Source organism: Aquarana catesbeiana, linkage group LG03, assembly GCF_042186555.1.
Source record: "Aquarana catesbeiana isolate 2022-GZ linkage group LG03, ASM4218655v1, whole genome shotgun sequence".
NCBI lineage: Eukaryota > Metazoa > Chordata > Amphibia > Anura > Ranidae > Aquarana > Aquarana catesbeiana.
In genome coordinates, this window is record NC_133326.1 from 744,102,763 (window position 1) to 744,122,685 (window position 19,923).

General features: G+C 49.2%; 1 protein-coding gene across 1 annotated transcript in view; it reads right to left on the reverse strand.

Moving 5' to 3' along the window:
- NEURL4 (neuralized E3 ubiquitin protein ligase 4) overlaps positions 1–19,923 on the reverse strand; it is a gene marked incomplete at its 3' end in the record, with an annotated part of 73,505 nt that overhangs the window by 34,350 nt on the left and 19,232 nt on the right. The window contains 5 exon segments of the mRNA XM_073623494.1: positions 409–554; positions 1,091–1,219; positions 1,295–1,470; positions 2,140–2,218; positions 13,414–13,490. Coding sequence (XP_073479595.1) covers positions 409–554; positions 1,091–1,219; positions 1,295–1,470; positions 2,140–2,218; positions 13,414–13,490 — 607 coding nt within the window.

A 19,923-nucleotide genomic window follows, 5' to 3' on the forward strand; every position in this document is an offset into this window, starting at 1 on the left:
CTGCCCCGTCATCCCCCTCTGCCCCGTCCTCCCTCCTCAACCCCCTCTGCCCCGTCATCCCCACTGCCTCGTCCTCCCTCCTCAACCCCCTCTGCCTCGTCCTCCCTCCTCACCCCCCCCGCCCCGTCATCCCCCTCTGCCCCGTCCTCCCTCCTCAGCCCCCTCTGCCCCGTCCTCCCTCCTCAGCCCCCTCTGCCCCGTCCTCCCTCCTCAGCCCCCTCTGCCCCGTCATCCCTCCTCAGCCCCCTCTGCCCCGTCATCCCTCCTCAGCCCCGTCATGCCCCTATGCCTCGTCCTCCCTCCTCACCCCCCTCTGCCCCGTCCTCCCTCCTCACCCCCCTCTGCCCCATCACCCCCCCTCTGCCCCATCCTCCCTCCTCATCCCCCCATTGCCTCTTCCCCTCTCACCTCAAACACCTCACCGGGGAGGAGTTCATGATTGCTGAAGACGATCCCATCGCCATATCCGGCACATCTCTCCGCCCGACTCCCATCACATAACACCGTCACGTTCTTCCCGCACATAATATGGAAGCGGTGAGACACGCTGGGCACTGCCGGGGCACACAGACAGCTTATATTACAGTCTGACGGGGCTGGAAAAGTAACACCACCCCCCCCCCCACAAGTCATAAGATCGGTACTTCTGGGTACAGAATAGCATGTGATCCCTTTCCCACATGACGGTGCTGATCCTTGGTGATTGGTCACTCAGGCACCCAGTGCTGTCACATGGGGGGCAGGGACAGAGTATACTGCTGTGACTGAGCTCTAATCATGAGCCGACACCCTGCAGGACGAGCGGCACACGCCGGACACCCTGCGGGACAAGCGGCACACGCCGGACACCCTGCGGGACGAGCGGCACACGCCGGACACCCTGCGGGACGAGCGGCACACGCCGGACACCCTGCGGGACGAGCGGCACACGCCGGACACCCTGCGGGACGAGCGGCACGCGTCGGACACCCTGCGGGACGAGCGGTACATACCGACACCATACGGGACAGTGGCACGCGTCGGATACCCTGCGGAAATAGCGGTACATACTGACACCCTGCTGGAGGAACGGTATGTGCTGCCAACTTACCTGGTGAAGGGGTAGGGAAGGATTTATCTGTCACGTGACTGGCCGATAAGCTGTTATCAATAAGACCGCTACCACCAGTCAGGGACACCTGGACACACTGACCATACAGGTCCACCACAGCAAAGATATCTGCAGAGGAGAGCTGAGGGTTAATGAGTGGGTGGGGGGGTGGGGGGGCAGCAGTGCATTGTGGGTGGAGCTCACCTCTTTCAGAAGGAAGTCCTGTACAGGCCACACCCTGGTCCACACCATCAATATAATAGTGAAGGTCTCCCCTGGTCGTCTTCATCATTCCGATACGGGACGCGGATCCCAAAGAATCCAGATCACATCCATAGTTGGTCCTTAGAGTGTTACCGTCCTGCATGATGGCTGTGCCACTAGAAAATCAGAGAAAGGGTTAGGACCCTCACAGGGCCATCAATCATCTTCTGGGGGCCCCATGATGGCTATGTGGCTGGAAAAACAGGAGGAAGGGTTGGGACCATTATGGGGTCTTCTGTCCTCTTTTGGGGGCCCAAGAGGGCTGTGCCTCTATAAAAACAGAGGAAGAGTTAGGACCCTCACAGGCAATCAATCACCTTCTGGGGGCCCCAAGGGGCTGTGCCTTTGTGAGAACAGAGGAAGGGTTGGGACTATCATGGGGCCTTCCATCAACATTCATGGAGCCAAAATTTTTCTGAAAGCAGACATGACAAAACACAGGCCCTGCCATTGATCAGAAGGGCCTTTCCTGTGCTCCCCTCTGATTAAGTTTCTGCTTCTTCCAGATTTAATGGATAACACCAACTACCACCAGTCAGTCCAACCAGAGTGCCTGTAGTGGTCTGATATTGTCTCATTGGAGACTGGGATGGCAGCGGGTGCAGCTCAGCCATGAAGTCAGAAGAAGTCAGGCCTCAGCAACAGAGAAACCAAATCAGAGAGGAGCACAGGAGGCTCTTCTGAATAATGGACTCTTTGTAGTGTCTACTCCAGAGCAACACCGTAAAACAAAGCCCAGGTTCCCCCGGAGTGGTCCTCCATCATAGACCCCACAGGGGTCCTACCTCAGCATCCATGTGTCGTAGTCAATGTCAGTCATGGTGTTGGGAAATTCCAGGTCCTCGGGGCGAATACAAGTCACTCCTGAGAGAAAGATAGATGGAGAAAGATGGTTAGTACAGGAGATGGTTCAATATGAGGACCAAAGAGGAAAGACCAGGACCAGCGTGTAAGGACCAAAAAGGACAGTGTCAGGACCAGAAGGGGCACAGCAGGAGCAGTGGCGACGTCAGGACCAGAAGGGGCACAGCAGGAGCAGTGGCGACGTCAGGACCAGAAGGGGCACAGCAGGAGCAGTGGCGACGTCAGGACCAGAAGGGGCACAGCAGGAGCAGTGGCGACGTCAGGACCAGAAAGGGCACAGCAGGAGCAGTGGCGACGTCAGGACCAGAAAGGGCACAGCAGGAGCAGTGGCGACGTCAGGACCAGAAAGGGCACAGCAGGAGCAGTGGCGACGTCAGGACCAGAAAGGGCACAGCAGGAGCAGTGGCGACGTCAGGACCAGAAGGGGCACAGCAGGAGCAGTGGCGACGTCAGGACCAGAAAGGGAACAGCAGGAGCAGTGGTGACGTCAGGATCAGAAAGGGCACAGCAGGAGCAGTGGTGACGTCAGGATCAGAGGTGGAACAGCAGGAGCAGTGGTGACGTCAGGATCAGAAAGGGCACAGCAGGAGCAGTGGTGACGTCAGGATCAGAGGTGGAACAGCAGGAGCAGTGGTGACGTCAGGATCAGAATGGGCACAGCAGGAGCAGTGGTGACGTAAGGACCAGAAAGGGCACAGCAGGAGCAGTGGTGATGTCAGGATCAGAAAGGGCACAGCAGGAGCAGTGGTGACATCAGGATCAGAAAGGGCACAGCAGGAGCAGTGGTGACGTCAGGATCAGAGGTGGAACAGCAGGAGCAGTGGTGACGTCAGGATCAGAAAGGGCACAGCAGGAGCAGTGGTGACGTCAGGATCAGAGGTGGAACAGCAGGAGTAGTGGCGACGCCAGGATCAGAGGTGGAACAGCAGGAGCAGTGGCTGTGTCAGGACCAGAGGGGGCAGCATCGAGGGTGAACAAACTACATGTACAGAGATGCAACCATTATTATGGACCAGAATTATAAAAAAAATAAAAATAAAAAAAAAAAAGGAAAGAAGAAAAGAAAAGACCTTATTTTATAGGGGTCATCTAGAAAAGCAAATTTAGCCTAAACTCTACCCTGAAATAAATTAAAAAAAAAAAAAAAAAAATCTACCTTTTGTTGCAATTTGCTCCTAAAAACTCCGCCTGGGCCTAGGCACTCCTGACAACAGTGCTCTTCTGTGCACTCCTGGTCTGTACACTGTAGCTGTATATCTGCAGTGTAAGATCATCTAAGACACCACCGCATCTGACTGCCAGTCTCAGGAGATTACAGGTGAGATTTGGAGATGTGATTACTGTGCTGCTCACTGTTCTATGTACTGGAGGGGAAGCTGTACCTGAGGAGCTGCAATGCAAGGATCTCCATGCTTCTACTTCATCCATTCAGTGATCTGTGCTTCCTCCACCTCTATCATTACCCCACCAGTCATCAGATCAGCACTGACATGAGAAAGGTAAGCCTTCTCCCCTGCCAAGAAGGCCACCTCCATGCAGAGACATCGTGCAGCACATGGTAATAGGGATAAGATCAGCTGCAGGGAGCCTACAGGTAACACTGGTGACCAGTACTTGTCCTCTACCCTTTTTGGGCACAGCTTCCAGAGTTTGGGTACTCTTTACCTGCAGCTGGAGAACGCCTCCAATATTTACAAAGAAACCTGGAATTCGATTTAGACTCCAGAAACAGGTCCATAGCTGACCTCAGACCAATCCCAACATATAGAGCGCTCCAGAAACAGGTCCACAGCTGACCTCAGACCAATCCCAACATATAGAGGGCTCCAGAAACAGGTCCATAGCTGACCTCAGACCAATCCCAACATATAGAGGGCTCCAGAAACAGGTCCATAGCTGACCTCAAACCAACCTCAACATATAGAGGGCTCCAGAAACAGGTCCATAGCTGACCTCAGACCAATCCCAACATATAGAGGGCTCCAGAAACAGGTCCATAGCTGACCTCAGACCAATCCCAACATATAGAGGGCTCCAGAAACAGGTCCACAGCTGACCTCAGACCAATCCCAACATATAGAGGGCTCCAGAAACAGGTCCATAGCTGACCTCAAACCAACCTCAACATATAGAGGGCTCCAGAAACAGGTCCATAGCTGACCTCCGACCAATCCCAACATATAGAGGGCTCCAGAAACAGGTCCACAGCTGACCTCAGACCAATCCCAACATATAGAGGGCTCCAGAAACAGGTCCATAGCTGACCTCAAACCAACCCCAACATATAGAGGGCTCCAGAAACAGGTCCATAGCTGACCTCAGACCAATCCCAACATATAGAGGGCTCCAGAAACAGGTCCACAGCTGACCTCAGACCAATCCCAACATATAGAGGGCTCCAGAAACAGGTCCATAGCTGACCTCAGACCAATCCCAACATATAGAGGGCTCCAGAAACAGGTCCACAGCTGACCTTAGACCAATCACAACATACTTTTTTCCTCATGTATTTGATTGGCTGCTGATTTTGTACCTTTGCCCACTGACAAAGAAATGATCAGTCTATACAATTTTATGGTCGGTTTATTTTAACAAAAATATCCAGAAACACATTTAAAAAAGTTATAAATTGATTTGCATTTTAATGAGTGAAATAAGTATTTGATCCCCTATCAATCAGCAAGATTTCTGGCTCCCAGGTGTCTTCTATACAGGTAAAGAGCTGAGATTAGAGATCTCTTAAAGTTAGTGCTCCTAATCTCAGCTTGTTGCCTGTATAGAAGACACCTGTCCACAGAATCAATCGATCAGATTCCAATCTCTCCACCATGACCAAGACCAAAGAGCTGTCCAAGGATGTTGAGGACAAGATTGTAGACCTACACAAGGCTGGAATGGGCTACAAGACCATCGCCAAGCAGCTTGGTGAGAGGGTGACAACAGTTGGTGGGATTATTCACAAATGGAAGAAACACAAAAATAGGATTTTTATAACGGCTTACCTGTAAAATCCTTTTCTTGGAGTACATCAAGGGACACAGAGTAGTCATAGTGATTACTATGTGGGTTATACGCCACCTATAGGTGAATGGACACTGGCACAACCATAGACAGGAAGTCCCCCTCTATATAACCCCTCCCATACAGGAAGTACCTCAGTTTTGTAGCAAAGCAATGTATATCCCAGCAAGGGGGGTGGGGAGGGACCTCTGTGTCCCATGATGTACTCCAAGAAAAGGATTTAAGCTGTATTAAAAATCCTATTTTCTTTATCGTACATCACGGGACACAGAGCCATAGTAATTACTATGTGGGATGTCCCAAAGCAATGCCAACTGAGGGGAGGGAGAGACATATTAGAGCAGACCACCATCAGACATAAGGACCTATACTGCTGCCTGCAGTACACTGCGCCCAAAAGCAGCATCCTTCTGCCGCCTTACATCCATCTGGTAAAATGTAGTCAATGTGCTGGCGACCAAGTCACGGCCTTGCAAACCTGAGCCATAGAGGCCTGGTGACGCACTGCCCATGAAGCACCATCTCCCCTGGTAGAGTGCGCTCTAATTCAAAAAGGTGGAACCCTTCTTTTCAATCAATAAGCCTGAATTATAACCTGACAAATCCACTGGGAAATAGACGATTTTGACGCTGCCTGCCCTTTTCTGGGCCCATCTGGCAGCACAAAGCATCAGTCTTCCTTATCTGAGCTGTCACCCTCAGATTCCTAACAGCTCTCACCACGTCGAGAGAATGCAACAATTTATCTTCCGCAGAGCGAGGTTCTGGGAATAACGAAGGCAGGGAGACGTCTTGGTTCAAGTGAAAACTGGACATTACCTTTGGCAAAAAGGTTGGATGAGGACGCAACACCACCTTGTCCTTATGAATAATTAAGTATGGCTCCTTACGGGAAAAAGCTGCCAATTCTAAAACTCTCCTTGCCGAAGTTACTGTAACCAAGAAAATCAACTTCCTTGTCAAGGATCAAGGGAATATGGCGCAAAGGCTCAAAGGGTTGTCTTTGCAAGACCAATAAAACTAGATTCAAATACCATGGGCACAATAGCCGCCTAACTGGTGGAGTTATACGAGTTATCCCTTTTATAAAAGGCCCAAATCAAAGAATGTGAAGCAAGCGGTCTTTGAAAAAATACTGCCAAAGTCGAGATCTGACCCTTGATGGTACTCAAGGCTCGCTTCATTTATACTCCCAATTGTAGGAAGGCAAAAATTCTTCTTAGAACATATTTTCGAGGAGGCCATCTCTTGGCTTCACACCTTCACACATAGGACCTCCAGATCCTATAATAAATGGCCCTAGAGGCCGGCTTCCTTGCATTAATCAGGGTAGTCACCACTGAGCTCGAGAACTCCCGATCCTTTAAAATCTGGGTTTCAATAGTCAAACCGTTACATTTAGCGATTGTAAGGCATGATGGAACACCGGTCCTTGCGAAAGCAAGTCTGGACGGAATGGAAGAGTCCACAGTTTCCCTACTGCCAACCTTATGATCTCCGCATACCAGGCTCTTCTGGGCCATGCCGGGGCTACCAGCATCACCGGCTTCCCTTCCTCCTTGATAATGTGTAAAAGGCGCGGTAGGAGTGGAATTGGGGGGGGGGGGGGGGGATGCATAAATCAGTGAAAACTGATCCCAAGGTGTCACTAGTGCGTTTGTCTCAACTGCGAGCGGATCCCTTGTCCTTGACACAAAGCTGTCCAACTTCTTGTTGAACCTGGACACCAATAGATCTATGTCTGAGGTACCCCACCTTCGGCATATGGCTGAAAAAACCTCGGGGTGCAGGGACCATTCCCTCGGGGAGGACTGTTGGCGGCTCAAGAAGTCCACCTGCCAATTCTCCATTCCCAGAATGAAGACTGCTGACAGAAAAGGCACATGCTTCTCTGCCCATGTCAGAATATGGTCCACCTTCCTTTGGGCTGCCTGACTCCTGGTACCCCCTGCTAACCCGAAGGGCAAGGCCACAAACTGAAAATGACGCTGTTCTACCTCAAATCGCAGACATTTCTGGTGAGCGGGGTAATTTGGCACATGCAGATATGCATCTTTGAGGTCTATTGATGCTAGAAATTCTCCTCCTCTCAGAGAGGATGCGACTGACCGGATTGACTCCATGCGAAAAGAGCGGATGGTTAGGACTCAATTTAGACCCCCCTGATGAAGACACGGGACGGAGAGAGCGACACGGAGCACACACAGCAGAAGTTTTTTGCCACAGCATACTACATCATACATCTGGAGGTTTCATACCTTGGTATTGAAGGCTGTTATAGAATGGTGCACTGACGCACCAGTACTATGTGAGTACCACATTGTGGGGTGTGTTTTTATTTAATACATTTTACTTGGCTATATTACACTATATAGTTTCTTTTTCATTCATATACATGGAGCTACATTGAATCCAGCTGGAGGAGTATTTCTGACATCAGCCCTGAGCCCAGGGGTGGCTCCAAAGCGTGTTTGGACTGCTGTGTGTCCCGTGATGTACGATAAAGAAATAACTGTGGTTCCAGTTCAGGGGCTCCTACCCCAACCTACCATCCCTGGATGCACTTGACATCATTTGTAGTAATGAACCACGTCAACTCATATCTAGATTTTACAACACGCTCATTAGACATGTGCAAAAGACAAAAAAAAATGTGTTCCTTTCCGTTTCATTCGTTTTTTTCCTTTTTTTTTAGAACTTGAAAAATTCGGAAATTCGAAAATTGAAAAATTCGGAATGAACAAATTTGTTAAAAAATGAATTTGAAACGAAACAAAACGAATTGCACATGTCTAATGCTCATTACCCTAGCTGCCACTAAACTTGCCTATACTATATTAAGACTAGATGGGTTGATGATGCTGAGGAGTTGGATGATGAGGACTGGGGTGAAGCTCTAGAGACCTGCACCCCTGTATCCCCTAAATTGTCGGATAGACTTAACACAAGTCTATATAACACACATAGGGGGCATACTTGACCCCCCACAACGTTTAGCCAAATTCTTTCCTTCACATAGTTCCACATAACCCCGGATGTTTGATATCAGTTGGCACCTTTGGCCACCTCATCTGGCACTGTCCCCCCCGCATTCGAGGATACTGGTCACAGATGGTCCAATTCCTACATGATCAGATGGGCTCACCGGTGTCCCTTCATCCAAAGCAATGGCTGTTGGGAATTTTTCCTGATAATCGATAAACATACTCTTAGATTCCTGCATGAAACCTTCTTTGTAGCTGGAAAGATTACAGCTCGCAATTGGATACAAGCCGAAGCTCCTACAGTGGCGACCTAGAAATTAATAATACCCTACCGTACAAAAAAAATATTTACACCAAAAGAGGGAGGTGGGGGCAAATACAATAACGTCTGGGATAGATGGCTCCAGTCCTCGTCAACCTGTCTCCTGAATCTGCACTACCAGCGGATTATATTCTATACACCAGATATATTGTACATGGAAAACACTCCTCACCGGTATGCTTCTTTTTGTTGCTTTATTTCTTCATGCATACATTTGTTTTCTCTTTATTGGGTTGTAACTCTTTCATTTGACTTGAAATGCATAAATACCCTGTTTATTTTTGCATAAAACTTTTTTTTTCCCCTGGAAACAAGAGAAGATCTCACCTGGTGGAGGTTCAATGATCATGAGAACGGTGAGGAATCAGAACTACACAGGAGAATCTTGTCAATGATCTCAGCTGGGACCATAGTCACCAAGAAAACAATCGGTAACACACTACACCGTGAAGGACTGAAATCCTGCAGCCCCCGCAAGGTCCTCCTGCTCAGGAAATCACATGTACAGGTCCGTCTGAATCATTTAGATGTTCATTAGAAAACTTGAGAGGAGAACTGGGGGAAAGTGTTGTGGTCAGAGGAGACCAAAATCGAGATCTTTGGCATCAACTCAACTCGCCGTGTTCGGAGGAGGAGGAGGAATGCTGCCTATGACCCCAAGAACACCATCCCCCACCGTCATACATGGAGGTCCTATGACCCCAAGAACACCATCCCCCACCGTCATACATGAAGGTCCTATGACCCCAAGAACACCATCCCCCACCGTCATACATGAAGGTCCTATGACCCCAAGAACACCATCCCCACCGTCATACATGAAGGTCCTATGACCCCAAGAACACCATCCCCCACCGTCATACATGGAGGACCTATGACCCCAAGAACACCATCCCCCACCGTCATACATGAAGGTCCTATGACCCCAAGAACACCATCCCCACCGTCATACATGAAGGTCCTATGACCCCAAGAACACCATCCCCCACCGTCATACATGGAGGACCTATGACCCCAAGAACACCATCCCCCACCGTCATACATGGAGGTCCTATGACCCCAAGAACACCATCCCCCACCGTCATACATGGAGGTCCTATGACCCCAAGAACACCATCCCCCACCGTCATACATGAAGGTCCTATGACCCCAAGAACACCATCCCCCACCGTCATACATGGAGGTCCTATGACCCCAAGAACACCATCCCCCACCGTCATACATGGAGGACCTATGACCCCAAGAACATCATCCCCCACCGTCATACATGAAGGTCCTATGACCCCAAGAACACCATCCCCCACCGTCATACATGGAGGTCCTATGTCCCCAAGAACACCATCCCCCACCGTCATACATGGAGGTCCTATGACCCCAAGAACACCATCCCCCACCGTCATACATGGAGGTCCTATGACCCCAAGAACACCATCCCCCACCGTCATACATGGAGGTCCTATGACCCCAAGAACACCATCCCCCACCGTCATACATGGAGGACCTATGACCCCAAGAACACCATCCCCCACCGTCATACATGGAGGACCTATGACCCCAAGAACACCATCCCCCACCGTCATACATGGAGGACCTATGACCCCAAGAACACCAACCCCCACCTTCATACATGGAGGTCCTATGACCCCAAGAACACCATCCCCCACCATCATACATGGAGGTGGAAACATTAAGCTTTGGGGGCGTTTTTTCTGCTAAGGGGACAGAAGAACTTCACCACAACAAAAAGGGACGATGGACGGGACCATCAAATCTTGGGTGAGAACCTTCTTCCCTCAGCCAGAACACTGAGAATGGGTCATGGATGGGTCTTCCAGCATGACAATGACCCAAAACACACGGCCAAGGCAACAAAGGAGTGGCTCAAGAAGAAGCACATTAAGGTCCTGAAGTGGCCCAGCCAGTCTCCAGACCTTAATCCCATAAAAAATATGTGGAGGGAGCTGAAGGTTCGAGTTACCAAATGTCAGCCTGGAAACCTTAATGACTTGGAGAGGATCGGCAAAGAGGACAAAATCCCTCCTGAGATGTGTGCAAACCTGGAGGCCAACTCCAAGAAACGTCTGACCTCTGTGATTGCCAACAAGTACTTGGTCATGTTTTGCGAAGGGATCAAATACTTTTGTCATCTCATTCATTAACATGCAAATCAATTTATAACTTTTATGAAATGCGGTTTTCTGGATATTTTTGTTGGTATTCTGTCTCACACGGTTAAAATAAACCGACCAACTGGGTATGCCTAGATCTACATGTTCGCGGGACTCATCCCCTCCCCTTATCCCTCTCCACCCCCCCCCCCCCCCTTAACCCCCCCAGTTCTTCCTTTTCATTCCCCTACACTCTACTGCACTTCTTTCCTTCCTTTCTCTCCTGTCATTCCGCCCTCAACAACCTCTAACTTCTTCTATTCTTAATAAATATAGAAAATAGAGGACCGGCACAATGGGAACCAGTACTGAAAGTTGACACATGGGCACTACGACCCCACAGTTTAACATACTACAGCCTCATAAGCATTAATGTTTGGTCTTGGAATAACAGGCTGGATGTAGATCTTTCGAATAAGAGTTTTGTAAGAATTTATATTACGATATTGTACCATGTGTATTATCAGACGAATATATATCTATGTACTTGTGGGCCCACGTGGGCCGTGTTCTTCACTTAAATAAACAATTTAAAATAAACCGACCATTAAAATTATAGACTGATCGTTTCTTTGTCAGTAGGCAAACGTACAAAATCAGCAGCCGATCAAATACATTTTTTCCCTCACTGTATTTATAGCCAACCCCCAGAAACAGGTCCATATTTGACCACAGAGCCATCACAACATATAGAGACTCCAGAAACAGAAACAGGTCCATAGATGACCTCAGGCCTATTACAACACAGAGACTTCAGAAACTGTTCCATAGATGACCTCAGATCCATCACAACATACAGAGGCTCCAGAAACAGGTCCATAGCTGACCCCCGACCAATCACAACATATAGAGGGCTCCAGAAACAGGTCCACAGCTGACCTCAGACCAATCACAACATATAGAGGGCTCCAGAAACAGGTCCATAGCTGACCTCAGACCAATCACAACTTATAGAGGCTCCAGAAACAGGTCCACAGATGACCTCAGGCCTATTACAACACAGAGACTTCAGAAACTGTTCCACAGATGACCTCAGATCCATCACAACATACAGAGGCTCCAGAAACAGGTCCATAGCTGACCTCCGACCAATCACAACATATAGAGGGCTCCAGAAACAGGTCCACAGCTGACCTCAGACCAATCACAACATATAGAGGGCTCCAGAAACAGGTCCATAGCTGACCTCAGACCAATTACAACTTATAGAGGCTCCAGAAACAGGTCCACAGATGACCTCAGGCCTATTACAACACAGAGACTTCAGAAACTGTTCCACAGATGACCTCAGATCCATCACAACATACAGAGGCTCCAGAAACAGGTCCATAGCTGACCTCCGACCAATTACAACTTATAGAATCTCCAGAAACAGGTCCATAGCTGACCTCCGACCAATTACATCTTATAGAGGCTCCAGAAACAGGTCCATAGCTGACCTCAGACCTATCACAACACTTATGCCTCGTTTCCACTGAGCGGATCGGTACAGTACACGATTTTCAGTGCTTCCATTATGAAAGCGGCCCATACAACCGAACCATACCGCACCATTCATGGACCTGGTTCAGATGTGGGGCCATAGAAAAAAATGGTACGGTATGGTTAGGGCGGAGCTACTGGCATCACACGATACCACGATACATTCCACAGATTGGCGGACAGAAAAAAGATCAATGTTCACGTCAAAGGCATCTTTTCTAAACCCCGTATGGCCCCTGGCGGTCCGACTTGCAGTGGAAACGCTCACCTGAATAGGCCGGACCATTCTAACCCTTCAAAACTGTACCAACCTGAACCGTTCCGCTCAGTGGAAATGAGGCAAGAGACTACAGAGACTCCAGAAACAGGTCCATAGCTGACCTCAGACCTATCACAACATAGACTCCAGAAACAGGTCCATAGCTGACCCCAGACCTATCACAACATAGACTCCAGAAACAGGTCCATAGCTGACCCCAGACCTATCACAACATAGACTCCAGAAACAGGTCCATAGCTGATCTCAGACCTATCACAACATAGACTCCAGAAACAGGTCCATAGCTGACCTCAGACCTATCACAACATAGACTCCAGAAACAGGTCCATAGCTGACCCCAGACCTATCACAACATAGACTCCAGAAACAGGTCCATAGCTGACCTCAGACCTATCACAACATAGACTCCAGAAACAGGTCCATAGCTGACCTCAGACCTATCACAACATAGACTCCAGAAACAGGTCCATAGCTGACCTCAGACCTATCACAACATAGACTCCAGAAACAGGTCCATAGCTGACCTCAGACTCATCACAGAGACTCCAGAAACAGGTCCATAGCTGACCTCAGACCTATCACAACATAGACTCCAGAAACAGGTCCATAGCTGACCTCAGACTCATCACAGAGACTCCAGAAACAGGTCCATAGCTGACCCCAGACCTATCACAACATAGACTCCAGAAACAGGTCCATAGCTGATCTCAGACCTATCACAACATAGACTCCAGAAACAGGTCCATAGCTGACCTCAGACTCATCACAGAGACTCCAGAAACAGGTCCATAACTGATCTCAGACCTATCACAACATAGACTCCAGAAACAGGTCCACAGCTGATCCCAGACCTATCACAACATCGAACTGAAACTTTACGCAGTAAAGAAATCCTATCATACCATATAACTGGCCCGCTCTTCCATCTATATCCTCACCTGCCTCTATAGATCCCGACCAACGATCCACCATCTTCTGTATAACAATCTCAAAGAGTTCCCCATCCTTCAAAGGCCTGGAAGAGAGAGATAGAAGCGATTAGCACATCCTTAAAGCAAATAAGAAAAATAAACTTACCTACAAAGAATGCTGCATGGCACAAGATGTATGGGTGGAGAGGAGAAAACCCAACCCAGGTATGAAGAGGAAACCAGGCATGACAAGGAAGAGAGGGATAGGAGGAAACCCCACCCAGGAGGAAGAAGAGGAAAGAAACCTAAAATTTAGAAGAAAGAGCAATAGAATTAACCCCACCCAGGAGGACCAGGGGAAAGGAACACCTACCATGGGAAAATAATAGGAGGAAGCCTCACCCAGGAGAAACAAGGTGGAGGAAAAGCTGAGTTAGACTTACCGTAACTCCTTTTCTGAGAGTCTTCCAGGACAGCCCATGAGACCTTGGGCTCCTCCTACCAGGACAGGAAACACGTCACCCCCACCAGATAAAAGGGCGGTCCTCCAGGCCCATGTCAGTATTCTCAAGAACCGTAGGACCCTGCAAAACATATGCATAATACACATAACTTCAGACAATACCGGGTGGGAATCCGGCTGTCCTGGAAGGCTCTCAGAAAAGGAGTTACCGGTAAGTCTAACTCAGCTTTTCTCCAAGCGTCTTCCAGGACAGCCCATGAGACGATGAGCCAGAACTTACCAGTCTAGGGAGGGACAACTGCCTGAAGGACCTTACGACCAAACGCCTGCTCCTGAGCTGATAGGAGATCCAGGCGATAATGTTTAATGAAGGTCGAGTAACTGGACCAAGTGGCAGCCCTGCAAATTTGTTCGGTGAGGCACCAGCCCTCTCAGCCCAAGACGTAGACAAGGCTCTAGTTGAGTGCGCAGTAACAAAAGGTGTAGGGACCTCCCTAATTTTGTAAGCTTCCAAGATGGCTTGCTTTATCCATCTAGCCAATGTGGCTTTAGATGCACTATTCCCCTTGTGAACTCCAGAAAAGAGGACAAACAAGGCATCAGTTTTCCTAAAGGTCTTCGTGACCTCAAGATAGACCAAGAGAATCCTTCTTACATCTAGAAAACTAAATTTTCTTTCTAAGTCGCCCTGTGGCAAACTACAAAAGGTTGACAATACAATGTTTTGAGATCGGTGGAATGTACTTGCCACCTTGGGCAAAAAACCTGGATCGGTTCGTAACACAACTCGATCCTCAAAAATCGTGAGGAAGGGCTCCCTTACTGATAGGGCCTGCAACTCACTTACCCTACGAGCTGAGGTAACAGCTATAAGGAACACAGTTTTTAATGTAAGTAATTTAACTGACATACTTTCCAGAGGTTCAAACGGAAATTCTACCAGAGTTTGAAGTACTAGGGACAGATCCCACGTTGGACAACTTCTCACTACTACTGGTCTGGCCCTAGAGATAGATTTGAAAAATCTGGCTATAGTGGGATTTTCCAGGAGAGAAAACTGGAGGAACACACTAATAGCTGCCGCCTGTACCTTTAGGATACTAACAGAAAGACCTTTGTCGACACCCTCTTGGAAAAATTCCAAAATAGACGGAATATCATGAGTTAATCTATCATTTTCAGATAACCATGAGTTAAACCTTTTCCAAACTTTGGAATATATGGCTCTAGTAACTGGCTTCCTGCAATTAACTAGAGTCCTGACTACTTTGTCAGAGAACCCTTGGGCGCTCAGTATCTTTTCTTCAGATACCAGGCCGTCAAGTTTAAGGAAACCACCTGAGGGTGTGATACTGGACCCTGCAATAATAGGTCTTCCCTTTTCGGAAGACTCCACGGAGGCTCTGAAACCAGAGACTGTAGCAGGGAAAACCATAGCCTCTTGGGCCAAAACGGGGCAATTAGAATCAGATCTGTCTCTTCCAGCCGAAACTTCCGGAGGACTTCTGGAATCAGCCTGATTGGCGGAAAGGCATAACATAGGCCTGGAGGCCACGGGTTCGCCAGAGCATCGATCCCCAAGGCTTGGTCTGCCAGGTTCATGGAAAAGAATATCTCCGTCTTGTGGTTGTTTCGGTTTGCGAACAAATCCGCTACCGGATAACCCCATCTCTTGGTGAGGTCTGCAAAGACTTCGGGATGAAGGGACCAGTTGTCTCGGTCTATCCTGTGACGGCTGAGATAATCTGCCAGGTAATTGTTTTTCCCCTTTAGGTGTACAGTAGAAATGGAGGCTAGATTCCCCTCTGCCCATGAAAGGATCTCCTGGGCAATGGACTGAAGCCTCCGGCTTCTCGTGCCTCCCTGCTTGTTGATATACGCGACTGTTGCTATATTGTCTGACAGGATTTGGAGGTTGTGACCCCTGATCTCCATCTGAAAAGACTGGAGGGCTCTCTGGACTGCAAGCAGCTCTCTTTGATTGGATGAGGCCCTTGCCTCCTCTGGGGACCACTCTCCTTGTGCTACTGCATTGCTGAGGTGGGCCCCCCATCCCCAGGAACTCGCATCCGAGGTAATCCTTCGGGAAATGGGAAAGGACCATGGGAGACCTCCTGCTAGGTGCTGACCAGCTCTCCACCACCACAGGCTTCTTTTTATCCTGTCGGGAAGCCAGATCCTTGACTCCAGGGACCTTACGTCCCCGTCCCAGTTTCTTAAAAGAAACCTTTGTAACGGACGCTGACGGAGTCTCGCCCATGGTACTGCGGGAAAACATGATGTCATAAGACCATAGGTGTGCGCAGCCTCTTGCATTAGGGTGTGCACCCCAAAGCTCAAATACATATGCATGTGTATATGTACTGACGGTGTCAGTAGGGCAGTGGACAGTGTAATTTTGTTTATTTTCTTTTCCAAAAAATTATTTTCTTTTGTAACAATTTTTTGGGGGATGAAATATCAGTGGTCTAAACAGGGGGGAATATGCACCACACAAGGCAATTGGGGTGTGCCCAGGCACACCTGGCACACCCTGTGCGCACGCCTATGCATAAGACCCACTGCCCTCGACACCTGTCTCAGAGAGACCGACTGGTTGGTCTGCAATGTAGACATAGTCTGGAACACTTTGGTAATCTTCTCCTGAGGAAGAAAAACTTTTTGGTTCACGGAGCAAAAATCGTAACCCAGATAAGTTACTTTCTGGGCCGGAATCAAGGACGATTTTTCTTTGTTTATTAGCCAGCCTAGGGACTGTAAGAAGTCCTGTACAGCCTGGAGATCTTCCAACAGCCTTTGGTATGATTTTGCCACTATCAGGAGGTCGTCTAAGTAAGGGATAACCGTTATTGCCTTTAATCTTAGAGGAGCCAGCACTTCCCCCAACACCTTCGTAAAGATGCGTGGGGCTGAGGAAAGACCGAAGGGGAGGGCCTGAAATTGAAAATGTCGGGTCCCCATACCCGTCTTCACTGCCAATCTCAAAAACTTTTGGAAGGCTGGATGGATAGGGATGTGAAGATAAGCATCCCTTAAGTCCAACGTGGCCATAAAGCAGTTTGGGTATAGTAGGTTTTTGATTGTAAAAACCGTCTCCATACGGAAATGCTTGTATCTGATGGACTTTTTTAAGGTCCGGAGATTCAGGATAAGTCGAAACTTTCCTGCTGGCTTTCTGACCACAAATACATGGGAATAGAATCCCTTGCCCCGCTCCGATCGAGGAACAGGAATCAGGACTTTTTGATCTAATAAGTCTCCGATCTGGAGACCCAGAGCCCTTGCTTTCTCCCGATCTTGTGGAGGAAATGTGACCAACAAACGTTCTGGTGGTTGGTGAACAAACTCCAGCCTGTACCCGTTGGTCACTAGGTCCAGGACGAAGGGGCTCAGAGTGACTGCTGCCCACTGTGGGATGAAGGCCCTCAATCTCCCTCCCACCGGGGAACACAAGTCACTGCGGCCTGGCGGGCTGTTGAGGAGGGTTAAATAGCACTCCCCCTTTGCCTCTGCCTTTGTGCCCAGTCCAATGCTTTTTCGACCTGCTGTCCTTTTCTCTAGGACTCTGTTGCCTGTTTTGGCCACGAAAAAATTTTCTGGCTGTCTGAACTCTCTTTTTCTCTGGAAACGCCTTTTTCTTATCAGCCGTGCGTTCCAGTGCCTCCTATAGACCTGGGCCAAATAAATGATCGCCAGTTAAAGGAAGGCCACAAAGGCGCAACTTGGAGGCCGAGTCCCCTGACCAGGTCTTAAGCCAAAGGCTTCTCCTGGCCGAGTTCACTAGAGCCGAAGTCCTGGCTGACATTCTTACCGACTCAGCGGAAGAATCTGCCAAAAAGCCCACTGCCTGAAATAGGAGAGGAAAAGACTTTAAAATTTGCTCTCTGGAGGTACCTGCTGACAGATGTGACTGAATCGGAGTCAACCAAACCTCCAGATTTCTGGCCACACAAGTGGAAGCCAAAGCTGGTTTCAGGTTTCCAACTGCTGAGTCCGAGGCTCTGTGGAGAAGGATATCCCCCCTCTTGTCCATCGGATCCTTAAGCGTACCCATATCATCAAACGCCAGGCCCGAGTTTTTTGAAACCTTTGAAAGAGGTGCGTCTAACTTGGGATTCTTATTCCATGGCTGCGCAGTGTCCTCATCAAAAGGAAACCTCCTTTTTAGGCTACTGGAGAAGAATGGTTTTCTCTCAGAATTATCCCATTCCAGTTTAATAGTATCAACCAAAGAACTATGAACTGGAAACACTCTTGATTTTCTCTTATGTAATCCTTTATACATAAGATCATGTTTGGATAACTGAACCTCTTCCTCTTTTAATTCAAGGGTTGTATAGATAGCCTTTAATAAGTCATCTACATCCTCCACAGATAACTTAAATCTTGAGCCTCGAGTGGATTCTCTATCTCTGGGCTCTGTATCTGACCCTGATTCTTCCAGAGAAGAACGGGTAGATCTGACCTCAGCCTCAGAGTCTTCACTCTCTGCCTGCTGCGGAGTGCTTACTGACGCCTTCAGTGAGGACGGACTCTCTGCTGGAGTCTGGAGCTTGTCAATAAGCGTTCTAAAGGAACTGAAGGTGGACACAAGCTCATCCCTAACAGAAGTAAGCATCTTCTGGCACGAGGCAACCGGGTCATCCTTTACTAGGCCTTCTATACAGGTGCGACAAACTGCTTTGCTCCATGAGGAGCTCAATTTGTTTGCGCAAACCGCACATTTCCTTTTAAGTGGCTGCGCTTGGGCCTTGTCCTGAGTCTTGGTCTGCAAGACAAAATAAATGCCCCACAATGTAATTAAAGCCACACAATCACTCCGTAACACCACGTGCAGGAGGGAGGAAATGTGTCCCCTTACACCCACTACTACAGAGGGGGGAGGGGGAGGGGGAGGGAACACTCACAGGGATCGTAAGGTGGTGACAGAACACCCCAGGCTTACCTGTGAGGTGCTGGTGTTGGGAACTGCATCCGCTGCCTGTGCAGGTACTGCAGGAGGATCCATTCTGCCCCTCTTGGTCATCCACAGCCTGGCTGCTTAACACCAAGAAACACCAGAAGCCAGCGTTCTCTGTTCGCGCCGTTTATGAAGACTGGAACCTCGTCTCCGGCGCCCGATGATGATGTCATATGCCCCGGAAGTAACCCTCTCCAGGCACTTCCTGTGGGCCAGCTTGGAGCGCAATAGCTCCGCCCCCTCGAACGCTGCGGCTTCCTCCATTCCTTGCTCAGATCAGCCAGGCTGTCGGCAGGGAAGGACAACCGAAGCTCAGCTGAGCTAGAGTGCAATGCACTGCGCTAGGGGCACGACCTCACACCGGTCCTGGCCCTCTCCAGGCACTGAGGACAGAGAACAGCAACACAGCCAACCTCCCCAGCGGTGTGCTGCTTCTGGCAGAGGAAGAGGTAAGTGATATGCCCCAGAAAAAGGCCATACAAAGCCCCTGCTTATAAGGCCTATGGGAGCAGGTTCCATGAACATGTTACCCCCCGTCCGGAGGAAACACAAATAACTGACATGGGCCTGGAGGACCGCCCTTTTATCTGGTGGGGGTGACGTGTTTCCTGTCCTGGTAGGAGGAGCCCAAGGTCTCATGGGCTGTCCTGGAAGACGCTTGGAGAAAAACCTATTCTGAAAAGCAGTGGAATATGAAGAAGAAGGACTACCCAGGAGGAACTACCCTGAACATGAACAGAGGAATAGGAAGAAGCTCCACACACACACGGAAAAAGGAGGAAGAAACTATTCCACCAGAGGAACAAACTGTTCCACCAGAGGAACACAGGGAAGAAGAATCTGCCTATGAGGGGAACCCCAATCCTGGCAGGAAGAGAAACTACACCAGACTCAGAGGAGTAAAAATCTGCCTAGAAGGACAATAGGAAATATGACGACTTGGGGCAAAAGAAATGAGGACAAGATGTCAGTCACCCAGCCCCCCTCCGATTCCCAGATAACTCCCACAACACACCACCCCTCATGTGCAGGGAGACATGCAGCCTGAGCCCTATTCCTTCCCCCCCCAGTGCCCCACATGGAGCTCTGGACTTTCCACACCACCTGGGTATGA